General features: G+C 40.0%; 2 protein-coding genes across 4 annotated transcripts in view; one reads left to right on the forward strand and one right to left on the reverse strand.

The window, feature by feature from the left end:
* Positions 1-11,323, reverse strand: part of banp (BTG3 associated nuclear protein) — a 58,228-nt gene extending 46,905 nt beyond the window's left edge. For both annotated transcript variants that reach the window (XM_084555867.1, XM_084555866.1), the window contains exon 1: positions 10,136-11,323. The gene's annotated coding sequence lies outside the window, so the exon portion shown is untranslated. The remainder of the gene's footprint in view (positions 1-10,135) is intronic.
* A 44-nt stretch (positions 11,324-11,367) lies between these two features.
* On the forward strand, positions 11,368-18,033 carry fbxo31 (F-box protein 31). Of its 2 annotated transcripts, XM_084555863.1 has the most exons (10): positions 11,368-11,965; positions 13,386-13,457; positions 13,850-13,936; positions 14,275-14,351; positions 14,492-14,659; positions 14,806-14,880; positions 14,987-15,096; positions 15,226-15,379; positions 15,589-15,992; positions 16,181-18,033. In XM_084555863.1, the coding sequence occupies exons 1-10, from the start codon at positions 11,521-11,523 to the stop codon at positions 16,401-16,403; spliced, it is 1,815 nt and encodes a 604-aa protein (XP_084411989.1). In that variant the 5' UTR covers positions 11,368-11,520; the 3' UTR covers positions 16,404-18,033. The 2 variants fall into 2 exon arrangements, with proteins under 2 accessions (XP_084411989.1, XP_084411990.1); XM_084555864.1 differs by lacking the exon at positions 13,850-13,936 and having other exon boundaries at positions 16,181-18,031.
* The last annotated feature ends 439 nt before the right edge of the window (positions 18,034-18,472 follow it).

Raw genomic sequence — 18,472 nt, forward strand, 5'->3', positions numbered from 1 at the left:
CATTTTTGGTGAATTTCTGAAACTGAAACAGCGCCACTTATAGGCCTGGAATAGGAAGTAGCGTTTTCGGTCGTGCTGAAACGGATCCGTGTGGACGCGGATATTTCTTGAAACGATGATCGAAAACGGAGAGGGAAAAGATCGTTTTCGTACGTGTGGACGGGCCCTCAAACTGAAAGGATTCAAATTGTTACAAAGGCAGCAATTCAGCATTTGGGCATGCTAGAAAAAAATAAAAAAATAAAAAAAATAAAATGGGAAGAAATTAGGGACTGTCTTACTGTACATTCAGGCCAAGAGGTAGGTAAAGGATGATCTTATTTATTATGTTCATTCTACAATGGAATGCAAGGAGTTTGTTGGCAAATGGTCAAGATTTTAAACAGTATATAGATGGAAAAAATGTAAAACCAGATGTAATGTGTATACAAGAAACATGGTTAAAACCCAGATTTGATTTTGTTTTAGCTAATTATATTGTTATCAGACGAGACAGAGAGCAAGGAAGGGGTGGGGGTTGTGCTACTTTTGTAGGGTATACCTTATAGGGTGTTGGGTTCAGGGAAGGAACAAGAATATGTGGTAGTGGAAGTATGGGCAGACAAAAAGAAAATAGTAGTGATAAATTATTATAACCCTTGTAAACAGTTAGAATTAAATGAACTAGAGGTAATAGACGGCCAGGATAGAGATAATGTTGTATGGTGTGGAGATTTTAATGCCCATAATACACTGTGGGGAGGGGAAAAAACAGACAAAAATGGGCAGGTGATTGAAGAACTAATGAATGATAGGAACTTAGTTTGTTTAAATGATGGTAGAGGGACTAGGATTGATATTAGAACTGGTAAAGAGTCAGTGTTAGACCTCACATTTTTATCTAGTAGAATGGCGTCAAAGTGTGAGTGGGAAGTGCATGGAGAAGGCACTATTGGAAGTGATCACTACCCAGTTATATGTAAATTGGATGTTGATGTAAGGGTGAGTGTAGAAGATAGTTATGGAAAGTGGATTTTTAAAAAAGCCAACTGGGAGAGATTTATGGAAACAAGTGATTTGTATATTAGTTCATTTCAAGAAACAAATGATGTTGAAAGAAGTGAAATTGAGTTGCGACAAAGTATTTACATGGCTGCAATGGCTACAATACCAAAAAGTTCAGGAAAACTGGCTAGAAAAGGGGTTCCATGGTGGAATGTTAAATGTGATGAGGTAGTTAGGGAAAGGAACAGAGCGTTTAGAAGGTTAAAAAGAACTCATAATTTTCAACATTTGATGGAATATAAGAAAGCACAAGCAATAGTGAGAAGGATCATAAGGCAAAGAAAAAGATCATACTGGAGGGAATATTGTAGCTCAATTGACCTTTGGCTAAGCCCCGCCCTAGAATGTAGATTGACCAATCACAGCCAAGAGAGCTCCCACAGGGGTCCGACACTTTTTCACAGCGCTCCATTGACTTTAACGCAGGCGTGTCATATTTTCGGTCTCGGCAGGCTATACTGTCAGTATATATCCAGCATCCAGGGTATGGATAAGCCCAATGATGTGCGCGCAAAACCCTGTGGAGCTAACCAAAACATCACCGTTACAGCTTAAGTTGCATAGTTGTTGATACGCTAGCACACGCTGAAGAAATACAACGCATACGTGTGTAACGTTAGTCCGTTTGCTTCGTAATAACGATTATAGAAGTGAATAGAGACGTACCCAGCTTTGCATGAACAGTGTTGCTCCTTGATATTGATACCAGAGCCTTATAGATAACCAGAAAACCACAGCCCAGAAGAGAATGTCGGACGTAGCAACAGTAACCAAGGGGGGCGGGGCTTAGCCAAAGGTCAATTGGAAGTAGCCTACTGTTAATATAAATGATGCGTGGCGAATGATCAAGAAAATGGAGGGTAATAGAAGAGAGTGGAATTATCCCTTCCTTTCAGTTGGTGAACAGGTGGCTGTAACAAACCTAGAGAAAGCAGAAATGATGGTGAATACACTGAGTAAAGTACATAGTTCCAGTAATTTATCAGAAGAAGAAAGAAGGGGTAGGGAAGAAACAAGGAGTCTGTATGCTGAGATTATTCAAAAGAAAGAAAAAATAGAGGATAAATATAATGTTCCATTCACACTGAGAGAGTTAAAAAATGCGTTGGATAAGTGTAAGAATTCAGCTCCGGGTAAAGATGAAATTTGTTATGGCATGTTAAGAAATTTAAGTGGTAAGGGAATTCAGAAGGTTTTAAATGTATTTAATAAAGTCTGGGAGGAAGGAAAGATTCCAGCAGGGTGAAAGGAGGCAGTTATTATTCCAATAAGAAAACCGGGAAAAGATCCTAGTAATCCAGCAAACTATAGACCAATAGCGCTAACTTCTCACTTAGGTAAGTTAATGGAAAGGTTGGTGAATGGAAGGTTAATGCACATTATTGAAGAAAGGGGGCTGATGGCTAGTTGTCAGAGTGGTTTTAGAAAGGGGAGAAGCGCTATCGATTCTATCACATGTCTTGAGGATGAAATAAGAAAAGCACAGATACAAAAAGAGACAGTTGTAGCAGTATTTTTAGATGTGGAAAAAGCATATGACATGCTATGGGTAGAGGGTCTTTTAATCAAAATGCATATGCTAGGAGTTAGGGGAAATATGTTTAACTGGGTAATGGACTTTTTAAATAATAGAAGCATTCAGGTGAAAATAGGGACAGAAACATCTAGAAGGTGTTTGGTAGAAAATGGGACACCACAAGGTAGCGTTATTAGTCCATTGCTGTTCAATATAATGATTAATGATGTTTTTTCTAATGTTCAGCCAGAAATGGGAAAGTCATTATTTGCAGATGATGGTAGCATATGGAAAAGGGGGAAAAATGTGAAGTATACTTTGAAGAAGGTACAGGAAGCTCTAACCCTAGTGGAAGATTGGGGAAGGAAATGGGGTTTTAGATTCTCTATTGCGAAGACTAAGGTTATGTTTTTTACTAGGAAGAAAGTCGATGAAAGTATAAAATTGAAGCTGTATGGTAGGAATTTGGAAAGGGTTAAAAGCTTTAAATTTCTTGGTGTGGTCTTTGACACTAGACTTACATGGAGGGAGCATGTTTTAAAAGTAGCAGATAAATGTAAAAGGGTGATGAATTTAATGAGATTTCTTGTTGGAACAGAATGGGGAACAGATGTAGTTTCCTTGAAGCAAATTTATATATATTTAATCAGAGCAAGAATTGAATATGGGTGTTTGGTTTATGGATCTGCAGCCAAGTCAGTTTTAGCTGAGTTAGATATAGTTCAAGCTAAGGCATTAAGAATATGTACAGGAGCTGTGCGATCTTCTCTAGTATGTTCCTTACAGGTAGAAATAGGACAAATGCCACTCTATTTGAGGAGAAAGCAGCTGCAGGCTTACTATTGGGTTAACTTGATGGGCCAAAGGGATGTTCATCCAGTTAAAATAGCAATTCAGTCAAGCTGGGAGAGAGGGAGGGCAAGACTTCCAAGTTTTGGATGGACAGGGGAGGCATTGGCACAGGAAATGGCTATACGGGATAAGACCTTTTGTCCAGGAGTACTGTGGCCATCAGTTCCTTTATGGCAGTTGGAGGTCCCAAAGACTGATCTAGAGATACTTGGGATTAAGTTAGAAAACCCAGAGTCAAATTTGGTGCATGAATTCCAGTGTCATATAAGAGAAAGATATCAGGAACACATATTAATTTTCACTGATGGGTCAAAGGATCAAGAAACAGGTGCTACAGGAGCAGCTTTTGTTGTTCAGAGGTGGAATGTTCAAGCTTGTAAGAGAACCTCAAATTTTCTAAGTGTGTTCACAGTTGAATTATATGCAATCTTGATGGCTGTGCAATGGACTGAACAGATTCAAAACCATAAAGTGTTGATATGTAGTGACTCTGTGTCAGCTATCAATAGTATTGGGAAAGGGTCATCAAAGAGTCGACAAGACCTTGTATATGATATACTTCTGGCAATCAGAGATGTGAAAATGAGAGGAGTAGAAATATCATTGATATGGGTCCCAGCTCATGTAGGTATTGTAACAAATGAAAAAGTTGATAAGTTGGCCAAGGAAGCTGTTCAAAAGGAAAACATAGATTTATAGAACATAAATTTATCCAAGGCTGAGGGTAAAAGTATTGTGTGGCAGGAAACCATTTTAAAATGGCAACAGCTCTGGGAGCAAGAAAACAAAGGGAGGCACCTATTTTCATTATCTAGTAAGGTAACTGACTCAGTTAATGTTTGTAAAAGAGAAGGAATGAGACGTAAGGAACAGGTGATTATTTCTAGTATGAGGATTGGTCACACGTTTCTGAACAGCACTTTATATATTTTAGGAAAACATCAGAATGGTTTGTGTTCATGCCAGGAACCTGAGACGGTACAACATGTTTTGATTTATTGTAGAAATTACGTCCTCCAAAGACAAGATCTTATCAGAGAATTGCGTGAAGTTGGTTTGAAAGAAGTATCTTTGAAAAATATTTTAGAAGTAGGGTCAGGCGAGAGGGGAAAACGTTGTTTTTTCAAATTTTTAATAGATACTGGATTACACAGCCGAATATAGTGCACTAAGGTGCTAGTCCCGTAGATGGCAGCAATGCAACTTTTTGGATGCCGGCTGCCGTAAAACCCCAAAGAAGAAGAAGGAATTTTTTTTTTGCAAAATAGAAGTAATGGTACAAAAATGGTACAAAATACAGTTAATAAAGTGTGTACGGTAAGGTACAGATTACAATACATGAATAACAGCAAACATGACTAAAAGCAAACATTGCCAGGGGGTATATACCGCATACAGAACTTTAGGAAAGAAATATGTTGAATAATATACATAAATCGAGGGTTTTGAGAGCTTTGGAGTCTTGATGTATTGCTTGGATTTTCGTTCAAAAGCTGTAAAGGAAGGTTTGGAACTAGAAAATTTCATTTTGTGTATATGTGCTTTAGCTAGTATTAAAATTAGATTAATAATATAGAATTGGTTGGATTTAGACGTCGGGTATGAGGAGAAGCCAAACAATACATCTTTAAGAGATAGAGAGGAGAAAGAGAAATCAGAGAGAATATGTTGAGAAATGAATGCACAGAGATCTTGCCAAAAGGTACAGGAGTGGGGACAGGACCAGAGTAAATGATCAAGGTTCTCGGGAGCCTGTATACAGAACGAGCAGTCTGTAGTAATGTCCTTTTTGAATCTTTGCATAAAAGCCTTACATGGGTAAATTCGATGGATTATTTTAAAAGACACTTCTTTAATTTTATTCGTAATCAAATATTTAGAAGATAAACACCATACTTTCTTCCATTCTATGTCAGAAAATAGGTTATTCCAGTGTGAAAGCGCTGTTGGGATAGATACATTGTCTTTTAGAAAAAGAGTGCGTATATTACGGTTTTTATTTCTATTAGGGGAGAGTGGGGTAATTTGTGCCAAGGGGCAAGTAGTGCCACCCCTGTTATCTAGAAAACCATAGAAGAAGTTGGTCATGTGACCACATATTTTTGAAGAGGCATCCATTTCACTCATTCTGCAAAGAAGGGAGACATATGGCTTGAGAGATAAGCACATTTAAGTTAAAAAAACAATTTTTTGCCCTCCAAAGTAAAATTTCTATGATCAAGGGTTTTTGATTGCTGTGTTTGAACAATTATAGACAACTTTGAAAACAGTTCACACATGTTTTAGTCCTTTAGTAAGCTACAGCATGAGTCTATACAGTTAGCATGATGCCAGCTCAAAACAGCTGGGGGATGCATTTTTTTCAAAATGGGTCTGGCGTAATTTGTGCCAAAGGGCCTGGGTTAAGTTGTGCCACTTGTGATTATTTACTATATATTATTTTATTGTATTGTATTGTTATTGTACATTGTATTGTTACATTTGATCACTAAAACTATGTGATATTCAAAATTTTAGACCATCATGCCACGCAAATACAAACGGAAGACAGACAGGGTTTCAACTCCTCTTGAGGAGTTGGAAAGAGCAGTGAAAGAGGTGCAACAGGGGAAGACCACACGTCAGGTTGGAAAGGAGATGAAGATCTGCAGGATGACCATAAAAAGATATATGGATAAGAAAAAAATAGGAGAAGTAACAAAGCCAGGCTATGAAAGAACAGCAGCTACCAAACAAGTCTTCAATGAGACCATGGAGAAAGAGCTTGCTGACCATATTAAGACACTAGCAGCAATGTTTCATGGCATAGGTGCCATGTAAATGCCGTGAACTGGCTTTTGAGTTCGCACAAAGAAATAACATTGACATGCCTGCCAGCTGGACCAGAGACAAAAAAGCAGGTTAGATGAAGTATAGGTTATTGGATAGTTAATTGGAGCGGATAGTTTCAACTTAGCCTAAATCTGAATGTAAACTGCAATGTGCTGATAAACGTTTAACCTTTTCTAGGACCTGATTGGTTCAATGCCTTTAAAGGACGATAATTATCGACACTTATCAATGGCACAATTTACCCCAGTGTATTCTCTTACACCCCGTACCGGGGGCAAGTTGTGCCACAAAACCACTTCTTTTTCTAAAGCTATATTTCTCAAACAGTTTGTTTAAGATCCAAAGTAATTGTTCCCAAGGATGCACAGCATCCTAAACTATATGTAGATATCTTAGTTGGAGGCATTACCGTTATCCCCTTGCTTTAAGGGCACTTTAAGTAAAAATCGGCACTACTTACCCCACTCTCCCCTATTAGTAGAGAAACAGATTTGGCCAATCTCAGTAACAGTGGGATTCAAAGGTAATAAAGAGGAGTCATGTAAAGAATTTTTAAGAAGAGAGACAGCACCAGAAGGGATAGCATCAAAGACTATAGCATACTCCCTGGGAGGAATAGGAATATTATATTTGTGTAGAAGTTCAGTGTAGGACATTAAATCACCACTAGAGTTGAGCAGCTGAGTAACCAGATAAATACCATGACCAAACCAGTTTTCTAAAAATAATGTTTTGTGTTTATATAGCAAGTCTCTATTATTTCAGATATAATATCTGTGTGGTGAGAAGTTGTGTTTATATATCATGTTCCAGGAAAGAAGCATCTGTTTATGAAAATTAGAAAGACTTAAGGGAATTTTTTCAATATTATAATTACACAATAAAAGAAATTCGAGGCCACCAAGTCTAGAGAATACGTGATTAGGAATGAGGTTCCATATAGAGTTAGGGTTCATAAGAAATTGCTTAATCCAATTTATCTTGAAAGTATTATTTAAGGTAGAGAAATCAAGAAAGTGAAGGCCACCGTGTGTATAGGAGTTCATTAAAACAGATTTTTTTAAGTAGTGGATTCTATTTCTCCATGTAAAGTTGTAAAGAATTTTGTCAATGGACATAGATGTTTGTTTGTTTACATCAAGAGATAGAGCTGCATATGTCAAGCGGGATAAGCCTTCTGCTTTGGACAATAAAATTCTCCCTTTAATGGAGAGGTCTCTCTGAAGCCACTGATTAAATCTTTTCTGTGTTTTTTCTATGATAGGATTAAAGTTCAGAGAGCATCTAGTGTCTTGTTTACTGTTGATAGCTAGACCAAGGTAAGTGACAGTTTCTTTAATAGGGATGTTAGAGATGGATGGACTATTATAAGTTTTAAGGGGGAGCAGCTCACATTTATTGGTATTTAAGTATAGCCCAGAGGCCTGAGAGAATAATTTAATTGTATTTATCGCTATTGGAATCTGTGAGGCATCCTTTAAGAACAGGGTAGTATCATCTGCAAGCTGACTGATGATGATTTCCTTTCCAGCAATTGAGATACCCTGTAAGGGGCTAATTTTAATAAGATCAGAGAGTAGCTGTGCACAGATCAGAAACAAATAGGGGGAGATAGGACAACCCTGTCTGACACCACGATTAACCTCAAACCTAGGAGAGGTCCCAGAATATAATTTAATAGAGCAGTTTTCATTTTTATACATAGTTTTAATAGATGCACAAAAAAAAGGACCAAAACCAAATTTATCTAAGACCTGAAAAATGAAATTGTGCTCGACTGTGTCAAAGGCCTTACAGAAATCTAGAAATAAAATATAGGCCTTGTCGTTGTAAAGGTCATTGTAATCTATAAGGTCCAGTACAAGTCTGATATTGTTAGAGATGTGTCTATGTCTTAAGAAACCAGATTGGGTTTCATCAATTATATGATCCAGGGTTAATTTTTTTTTTGCAAAAATCTGAGCTAACATTTTATAGTCGTTATTGAGCAGACAAATTGGTCTCCAATTATCAATAAGTAGGGAATCTTTCTTAGGCTTTGGAATTAGGGTTAATAATCCTTGGGAAAGAGTAGGCGGGAGGATTTGATTTTTAATGCTTTCTGTGTACAGACCGTGGAGGAGAGGGGCTAGTTGTTCCGCAAAGGCAATATAAAATTCTGAAGATAGCCCATCAACACCTGGAGATTTGTTGAGCTTAAGACGTTTAATAGCAAGTAGGATTTCATCAATTTTTAATGGAGCGTCACAGAGATCTTTCATGTCATCTGAAATTGATTTTGTATTAGAGAGAAGGTTTAAAAAGTTGTTGGCATCAGTCTCATTATAATCTGATTTATAGAGGTTTCTGTAAAATGAAGAACAGTAATTTGCTATCTTGCGTGGGTCGTCAGTGATATCTCCGTTAATATTGAGTTTCCTAATAGAATTCAATTTGTTCCTGGATTTTTCTAGTTGGAAGAAGTATGCAGTATTCTGCTCTCCTTCCTCCAGCCATTTGCTCCTTGATCTTACAAAGGCTCCTTCAGCTTTCTTTCTGTATATTTCATTTAATTCATCTTGCTGTAAATTTAAATCTTCCCTGTCACTTTCAGATAAATCTTCAGGCTTAATTTGGGTAAGGGCAGTTATTTTAGTAATAATTCTTGTTTCATCTTTCTTTCTTTCTCTGGCTAAAGTGGATCCATATTCTCTTAGGAATTTTGAAACCTCAAATTTAAAGAGTTCCCAATTTCTGCAAAAGTTATTATCTATAAAGGCCCTGTTTGAGAAATACTGTATTATTTCCTGGATCTTCTCAATTACTGAAGCATGCTTTAGGAGAGAGTTATTGAGTTTCCAATAAGAGCCTCTAAATTTCTGGGTGTCTTTAGCTTTAAAGGATATTTGGAGTGACACCGCTTTATGGTCTGTTAAAGGCGTTGTTATAATATTGCAGGTAATTTTATTTCTATCAAAGCTGTCAGAGATTAACCAGTAATCTATGCGTGACATAGATGTGTAAGCTTTATTGCTCCATGTATAACGTTTAGTGTTGTGATTTTTCTCTCTCCATATATCAATCAAATTTAATTTTTGCATGAAAGTAATCAGGTTGGAAGACAGAGACTTACCTACACTTGGTGGCCATCTGTCTAATGAGCTATTTAAGGTAATGTTGAAATCTCCGCCTACTACAAGCAATAAATTGGGATATTTAGAAATCCAGTAAAGAAGGCAAGTTTCTAGGACATCAAGTAAAAAGTCATTATCCCGTTTCGAGTTCTACCCATATACATTGGCAAGAAGAACAACAATATTATCAACACTAAGAATCAGTATCAGGTAGTGACCATGAGGATCACTTTCTGAGTGCAAGACAAAACTATTAAAGTTATTCTTAAGAGTTGCAACCCCTGCGGATCTTTCTGAACCATGTGAAAACCATATTTCATTTCCCCATTGGGATTTCCAAAAGGAAACATCATTTAACATAGAATGTGACTCTTGGAAAAAATAAAAATCAGATTTCTGCTGTTTTGCAAGGAGAAATAAAGCTTTCCGTTTAACATTTTCTCTTAACCCCCTGGCATTGAGAGAAACAACTGATAAGGACAATGTAAGGAGTGAGAGGTGGATAGAAACTAAAACCAATGTAAACAATCTCCGCCCCCAGCAGAACAAATGTATGTTTAAGTATGAACATTTATTTGAACTAATTTGTGCCTATGAACTGTAGGCTATGAGTGCATGTATGTATAGTGTTTGGAGTGTTTGTATAGTGTTGTGTATATATTCTAATCCGTTTGTGATGTGTACGTCTTGCGTGAAAGCATTATAGTCCCTCTGTATGCATGATGCGGCGCAGAGTGGCTACATAGCTGAATAGCTACATAGCTAACTGCTACTTAACCGATGCAAACCATCATGGGGGGCTCGCAGTGTCCATTACGGCAGGTGTCTCTAGAAGAGCTGATGTTGGATGGATCTCTTTTCCTTCTATAATCACGCGGGTCCCAGCAAAGTGGGCTCTCTTTCCTTCCTTCTTGGCAGCCTCGATCATTGGCCACAGTTTGGCTCGCAGAGCTTTATCAGCTGCAGTAAGGTCTTCCGTGAAACGAAGTTTGTTCTCTGTGAGAAAACTACAGCCCTTAGCCTTCCTCCACACCAGGTCCTGTGTAGATCGGTTCGAGAAGCGGATGATGGTCGTTCTCGGTCTTTTTTCCTTGTCATTATATCGACCCAGAGACGATGAACAATGTCCACATTTTCTTTGACATTTGCCCGAGGCTCTCCGATAACAGCACAGCAGACGTCGATAACTTTCTCTTTTATGTTTTTGTGCATGCTTTCTGGGATGCCATGCAGTCTTAAGTTCCATCTTCGTTGGTATCTTTCAGCTTCATTGATTTGCAGCTCTAACTACGAGAGCCGTTGAACGTTGTTTTTGCATGCATTCTTCACTGATACCATTTCAGTTTTCAAGTCACCAATTTCAGTAAACACGAAGTCAATTGACTTTTTTAAGGCATCGATACTGACGGTGTTATGATTGATCATGCTTTCTAAGTTATCAGCACGCTCATTTATTATAGCTGTAATGTTGTATTGCAAGTCTCTGAGCGTTAATTCAACTTTGAGTCTCTTTCCATCAGGTCTGGCGGGAGTGTCAGGGTCGTTATCAGGGATGGGTAACAGCTCTGGACTCTTGTCGCGAGTGCTGGAGCCGGTGTAGTTATGCTCAGAGATGGTATGAGCAGCAGATGAAGTTTGGTTACCGTTTGTAGTCTTCATGTCTTTGGGAGAGATTTTCGTCGTCGTCGACTTCGGGCGCTTTACACCTTGCTCAGAAGATGGCACAATGAGAGTATCACACAGCACGAAAAGCACGCTGGAGAAGGCGGTACGAGTTTTTTTTTTTTTGTTGTTAACTATAGGCTAAGCAAGCAGGACACAACTATTTCGAACGGTTGGTATGCACAAATGAAGCGTCCTTTTGATTAAGTTACATAGGCAGTTTTTTTCCTTTTCAAGTTGTTCAAAAATAGTAAATAGGGGCTGAAATTGAAAACTTGGGCTCAGCCACGAAAAACCTCGACTGTACTCGACGCCATCTTGGCCTCTCACATATTAGAAGAAGAAGAAGAAGAAGAAGAAGGAATTTCGTTGTTACGTCCTTTACGTGTGACGTCAGAAGAAAGGCTTCTGCCTATGCTCGCGAGGACAGGAGGAGGCGACCCAGACTGCAGCTGATCGTTGTGTTGTAGTGATGTAATGTTGTCCGTTTGGTGACTACGGATGGCTGTTTGCGCCAGGCTCTGCGGAGTGGGCCAGTCTCGGAGGTGCCGCAGGCGACAGCGGAACAACCAGCAGGATCAAGGCAGCGACTCCGACATGGACGAGGAGGAAGAGGAGCGGATCGTGGGCCAGCGGCAAGGCGACGCAGGTGGCAGCGGAGGAGGCCCCGAGCGCAGCGTCGCCGCCGCCGCCGCCGCCACTGCCACTGCAGGGCCGAGTGACGCTTGTGAATATGGCTGCGGTCATGTCAACAGAGGAGGCTCTCTGGATCGCACAAGCACGGGACCCCCACACCCGCAGTCGTTAGTGGAGCTGCCACCGGAGCTTTTGGTGGAAATACTCTCCTTGCTTCCTGGAACAGCTCTGCCAAATGTTGCCCTCGTCTGCAAGAAATTCAGACAAATCCTCAACACAGAAACAATTTGGAGAAGGAGGTGCATTGAAGGTAATATAGGTGTATTACTGGACACGTGGACTGTTTAAACTTCAGCTGATGCATTTATTCTTGTAAATAAAGCGTGGTGTCACGTACTAATGCTGAACGGGCTATTCGTCTTGTTGTCAGGTTATGTCACTATCGGTTTCGCGGAAATGTGTTCCCTTAAAAGCATTTCTATTGATCTGCAACTAGCCATAATCTGGTCTCTGCATCTTCAGTAAGTGCTTTAAAAAAAAAAAAAAAGAAGCAGCTCAAGGTCTCTCTGTGTTATTAGGCCCATGTCAGCCATTCTGTGCGGCTGATAAGACTGTTGATGTAGGTCCGGACCTTGCCTTTTGGGGGCCTCGGTTATTATAAGTGTGATCATCGCCATCCTCAAAACCTTGTAGTTAGCAGAGATGACAGGGTTAAACAAGTAGCTAAGGCTCAACGTCTACATATTAATTAAGACACAAATGACATGCACACATTAAGAGATGCACTTCCTGGTTTCATTTCGGCTCACAGTGTGCACGAGGGCAGTACATGTCAGGCAGGAATTCTTAAACTGTAATGAGATAACGTGTAGATTATTTAAAAGAGATGTTTTGAAAATGGAAGAAAGTAAATTAAAATAAATGTGAATATAAATATATTCATTGTGGAGTAATAATATTGTGCTGTAAGTGGAGAAAATAAGACAGAAGTCCCCAGTATGAACTGTATATATAGCGCTTAATTACTCACAAAACTCAACTTAAAGATGTCTGTGCTGTGCATATTTATCGTTCACTTTCTATCATATAGAAAGGTGATGATTTATTCATCAGAAGACTCGTTCGCGGATTAATTGATTAATGAAAATAAACCTGAGCCGCCACATGTTTGAATATCAAAACAATAGCGGTTACCGAGGGAACTTGAAACTGCACGTGCGATACCGGAAGAGGAATGTTGTGAAAAGTTATGCAGTAAATCAGGATGTGAGTTATTTACTTTAAGCAAGAGAGACATATTTTTGTATGTGGTGCATAACAACAAAAAGAAAATAACGTACTATCCTTTCTTTTGGAAAACTCTTTCAGAGCAACTCATTTTCTATTATGTTATTACTTAGAGTAATTATGCCCTAACAGTGAAATCAAGCATCATATCCCACATCATTTTGCAATGATAAAAATTAATTTTACTTTTATTTGGTGACTACGGGCCCCTAAACACCTGCTTAGTTTGCTTAGCCCTCAGGCTGTCCATGTGGTTAAAAAAAAATCCCATAAGCAGGATGTGATCAACTATGTCTGCTGATTGGAATTTAACTCTGGACTGTCCATCTCCCTTGTCCTCTCTCCAAATTAGCTTAAATGATTTAAAGTGACATCATCTCTATTCTCATCCATGGCAACTTAATTCTTCTCCTTTTCCCTCGCGTGTTTGTTTTTCTTTGCAGAGTTTGGCATGAAGGAGGATCTGAGGAAGATGGAAGCAGGAGGAGTATCCAGCCAGGACCTCTATGTTAAACGTCAGTATGACAGCGCTCATGTCATCCACTCATTCCCACTCATTTTGGTCATTCTGTGTGTGTACTCTCGCATTTTCTTGTGCGTCTGTCTCCGTAAAGAACATTTTGACTATGATGCGCATCAGATGGAAAGCATTCTGTTTTGTACACGCCTGACGTGAATTTGCCCCACTTAGATTTACTTATGCAAAAATTTGAGAGCACATTTGCCTTTCTGAAATGCAAGCGGACGCACGAAACATGTCGGGCACAGCCGTGGCAAGGTGCCGCTGGCTTTTTTTTGATTGAATTATTATGACACGTACATTACTGCATTTATCAGAGCGCTGCATTGGACTGAGCCCACCTTGGTCCGTGGCTGCTCTACACATGCCTATGTTGTACCTGTGCAGGTGTCAACCCGCGGGTGAAGTCTGGGCGCTTTATGAAGCTCCTCCCGGACTACGAGCACATGGACTATAAAGACGTGTACACACACTGTATGTACATGAGCATGAGGGGTTGTGTATGGGACTCATATTAGTTGAATTTGCAAGCAGACTATTTTAACAGGATAACTCATTCTGTCTTAATTGTTCATGTGTTGACAATTCTCCTCAACACCGTTTCCTTGCATATTAACTATGAAATTGGAGGCCAGGTGGTTTGGTGTGCTGTGTGTTTTTTTAAGAGCATTGCCTGAACGGATGCAGATTACACTTTCTTCCCTTTGGGTTTACATCTCATAATCATGAAAGACATTAACCATAAGCCTCTGTTTTTAACCATGCGCCTCTTTATAAGTAGTATGGTGTGCTTTTGTGTTCTTGTGTTGCAGTGCTTCACCCATACAGGCATATCTTGGGGCTATGGCAGCCTGACATAGGGCCTTATGGCGGCTTGCTTAATGTTGTGGTAAGTAGGGTTTCTCACTCAATAATTTGGATTAAGATGAGGAACACAATCACAAGTCTTTTGCACCAAACCGTTACCAGCAATATGTAGCTGCTGGTGTTTTCTTTGCAGGAAACTAAATGAAAATATTTTTTATTCAGGTGGACGGGCTTTTCATCATTGGCTGGATGTATTTGCCACCCCATGACCCCCGCGTGGAGGATCCCATGAGAAGACGGCCACTCTTCCGTATCCACCTGTGGGAGAGCAAGAAGGCCACTGTGGAGTGCATGTATGGACACAAAGGTCCCCACAGAGGAGACATACAGGTGAGAGGCTCGCACAGTGACAGTCTGTGCACCGAGATTTAGAGGATGTTTTTTTGACACAGATGACTGATCCCACTTTAATTTGAGGTTACAAGCTCATAAAAATAGGCCGTCCTCTAATATGTGTCATATTCTTATATTTTTAGACAGTAAAGAAGGATGAATTTTCAACAAAGTGTAACCAGACTGATCATCACCGCATGCCTGGAGGCAGACAGGAGGTGGGTAAACTCAGGAAACAGTCGCTACCTAAAACTCCTTGATGGCCTGTTTGAATTAAACCTTGTTGAAATTCAGTGATAACATTTTATTTTTATTTTTGGGCAGGAGTTCAGGACGTGGTTGGAGGAAGAATGGGGCCGGACGCTGGAAGAAATCTTTCATGAACACATGCAGGAGCTCATTCTGATGAAGTTCATCTATACTAGTCAATATGAGTATGCCTCTCTTCCTTACGTGCACTTCCTCTGTTGCCGAAATTGTCAGTCAGTTTGTTAAAACCGTAATGGCAAGCGTCGACGGAGGCTCACTCAGCCCGATGGCTTTCGTATTCTTTTCTGTGACAGTAATTGCTTGACGTACCGGAGGATCTACCTGCCTCCAGCAAAGCCCTCAGACCTGCTGCAGCCTGGCCTATTTAAAGGCACCTATGGCAGTCACGGCTTGGAGATTGTCATGCTCAGTTTCCATGGGAATTCTGCGAGAGCCACCAAACTCACTGTAAGTTAGTGAAAAATCATTTTCTCAGGTTGTCTTAACTGACTTCACTTTGATATACAGTAATTGTGGGATGTATAAAATCCTATAAACACGACTTTACAAAGAGAGACTGCTTTCAGGTTGTCCTGTGCCTTTGAATTGAACATTCTCACATATTTGACCATATAAGATTATCTTCTCGCCGACTGTAATTTTACCCCTCTCTGCAGGGAGACCCCAACGTTCCTGCAGGGCAGCTCACACTGGATGTTGACCTGAGTCGCCCGGTGGTCCTCCCAGAGCTGGAACAACAGCGCAACATCGAGGAGCTGTCCCGGCTGGTACTTGGGGTACACGAGCAGGTACAGAGGGAGGTGGAACAGCAGGCCAATGGTGCTTCCGCCACAGTGCACAATGCAGCAGAAGATGCCTGCAGAGGTGCCAGCAGGGAGGAGGAGGAGGAGGAGGAGGAGGAGATGGCAGCAGACCAGGGGGCTTGTTCAGACAGCTGCCAGTGTGACCCCAGCAGCAGCAGCAGCACCACCACCACCAATCTTCCTGAAGCCCAGCCCTTCGTCCTGCCTCTTGGGGTGATGGCTCGCAATGAGGTGTACCCTCGCACCTGCAGGAAATGGTAGGGATGCATAAAGAATACATTATTATCCAGTAATCGTTACAGGTCATTATTTAGCAAATGAATATACAATAGTCATAACTATTGCCTGTAATTTGCTGTGCTCAGTTTTGAATTTCAACCCATTTTAATTGATATTTATTAAAATATTGATGCTGAACTGATGAAGTGACGTGTCTCTGTTTCAGTTTCTATGGGACAGGCCTGATCGCCGGGCATGGCTTCACCAGTCCGGAGCGCACCCCTGGGCTCTTTGTGCTGTTTGATGAGGACCGTTTTGGTTTCATCTGGCTAGAGTTGAAGTCTTTCAGTCTGTACAGTCGCCTGACGGACCACCTGCCCCACGCCCACGCCCCGAACATGGAGCGCTTTGAGGCCATGCTGCGCAACATGCAGTCCTGGACATCCTGATGCACCCAGCTTTAATTCTCCTCCCCCAAAAATACAAGGCATAATAACAACCATTACACACAAATCACCTCTGTCCTCCGCTGGCGCTCATGGCTCATGACCTAAACTATCCAAGTTTACTGCCTGACTTCGGCTAATCAAACGTGTCAACCTGACCTTGCACACTTCTGCGCCTGCTCCAACGCAAGCACTTTGAAAGGCCTCAGCAGTTACCATTTATCACCTCACCTCGGTCTAACCTTAACCCTCCAGTGCAGCATGACAACAGGTCACATAAAAGTTTATTTATGTATTTATTCCCTGCAGTAAAAAAAAAAAAAAAGAAAGAAAAAACGAATGGTACCACTTATTATGGATCAAACTGTATGTGCCTCTGATTCTAAAACCATGTCTGTACTTGGTAGTGCTTGAAGAAGATACAGGTATCCAATGTATTCTACTATATGATAGTATTATACTGATTTCAGTGCCCAACATATTGAACTGCATGCTGCGTTTTAGTTTAAGCCAATTCCATTACACTCATAACCACTTCGTGAACATGATGTTTTCATAAAGCAGCATGCCTTGCTTTATTTTATTTTGTGTCTTTAGAAGCATTTTTATTTATTTAAAAAAAAAAAAAAAAAAAAAAACAGCATCTCAGGTGGGGTTTTTTTTCTTCTTCACCAAGTCAGTGAAAACAGGAGTAAAGTATTTATGTGTATTACAAAAATTCACCAAGTTACATTCATTGTATTATTTAAAAAGAAAAAAAAAAAACAGAAATGCTGAGTGAGTTTTACAACCGGGCAATTTTATAACCGTTTACCACCTGGCGTATCAAGAGCCCTTTTGAACTTGGTTGATATCTTCTGTTTTTTAAGATATGCTTTAGCCCATTTTCCTACATCAGATACACCTGACGCCACCACACCCAACATATTACTGTGTAAGCTGGAACGATGTATTGTACTGCAATAGAATAATGTAACCTGCTCATAAACTGGATTTAATCCAAGTATCAAAATTATACCGTTCATGTGCTTCTGAAACAGAAACGTCTCCCACCTTTTGCATTGTAGTGCATTCGTTGTTTGTTCAAATGGCTGACAAAGTGTTTGCCTGGCTTCATACCTGCAAAGCTGTTCCCTCCGTTTTTTTCCCCCCATTTATTTTGAACTTGAGACGAGGCTAGGTGTACATTATACAAAGAGACGGCTCGAAGTGCATCTCAAAGTAGGTGCCTGTGTGTCTCATCAAGGCCTGATGGCGCTGCCCAGTAGCTTTCCTACTCCAAGTGCACTTTTCTGGGCGATCTAGTCAATCATTCAATAACCACTGGCCAGCACTTTTATATCAGACTGCAGCTTTACTAACTTTTGCAAATAAGTCTCCTAAAGCATCATTGATTTATTTTGTGTCACTTTTAATTCATTTTAATTCAGCTGTAGTGTATTTTTTTCATACATTCTCCCATCTGTACACCTAGCTTTTTGAATGATTTATCTTTGGAAAGTGTTGCTTTGTACTACTTTCAATGCGATTTGCTTGAGTTTTCGGGAAACTACGTTTGACCTATTGAACTGCTCACATCAGACTTCAGGGAGCTTTTCAGTTTAAGCGCTCTTCTCAGTAATAATAATTAAAAAAAGGTGAAAAAAAGATAAGAAACCTCTTTGTCACATCTCTTTATTTATTTTTTCTTTACAGTGGGTTGTTTGTGTCACGTTATAACACAGGACAGATGTTCTCTCCTATCACCTAAAAAGGGGCTCTCCTATGTCCACTGCCATTTTACTTCAGTGCCACAGTTGGATTTTGGTTATAATGAAATAAAATTTGTCACAGTTCACACAACGGAAACTACTTTCATCTTAAGTTCAGCATGTTCACCTGTTGAAAGTTGGACCCAAGAAAGGACCTACTTATGAACAGGACTGTAGACATGAGGCAAATTCTACCAGAAATACAGTCAGAAATACAAACTAGACGAAGTTAATTTTTTATTGGGCTCCAGATCATTAGCTTTGTGCTAAATATGCTAGTAGAAACAGTATTCCCTGAAGTTATCTGCCTTCAAAGTTAAT

This window comes from Chelon labrosus (assembly GCF_963514085.1).
Source record: "Chelon labrosus genome assembly, chromosome: 11".
Classification (NCBI taxonomy): Eukaryota; Metazoa; Chordata; class Actinopteri; order Mugiliformes; family Mugilidae; genus Chelon; species Chelon labrosus.

Coding starts and splice junctions, on each gene's coding strand:
- fbxo31 (XM_084555863.1), top strand. CDS start 11,521: ATGGCTGTTTGCGCCAGGCTCTGCGGAGTGGGCCAGTCTCGGAGGTGC. Junction 11,966..13,385: donor GAGAAGGAGGTGCATTGAAG/GTAATATAGGTG, acceptor TTTTCTTTGCAG/AGTTTGGCATGAAGGAGGAT. Junction 15,097..15,225: donor ATCTATACTAGTCAATATGA/GTATGCCTCTCT, acceptor TTTCTGTGACAG/TAATTGCTTGACGTACCGGA.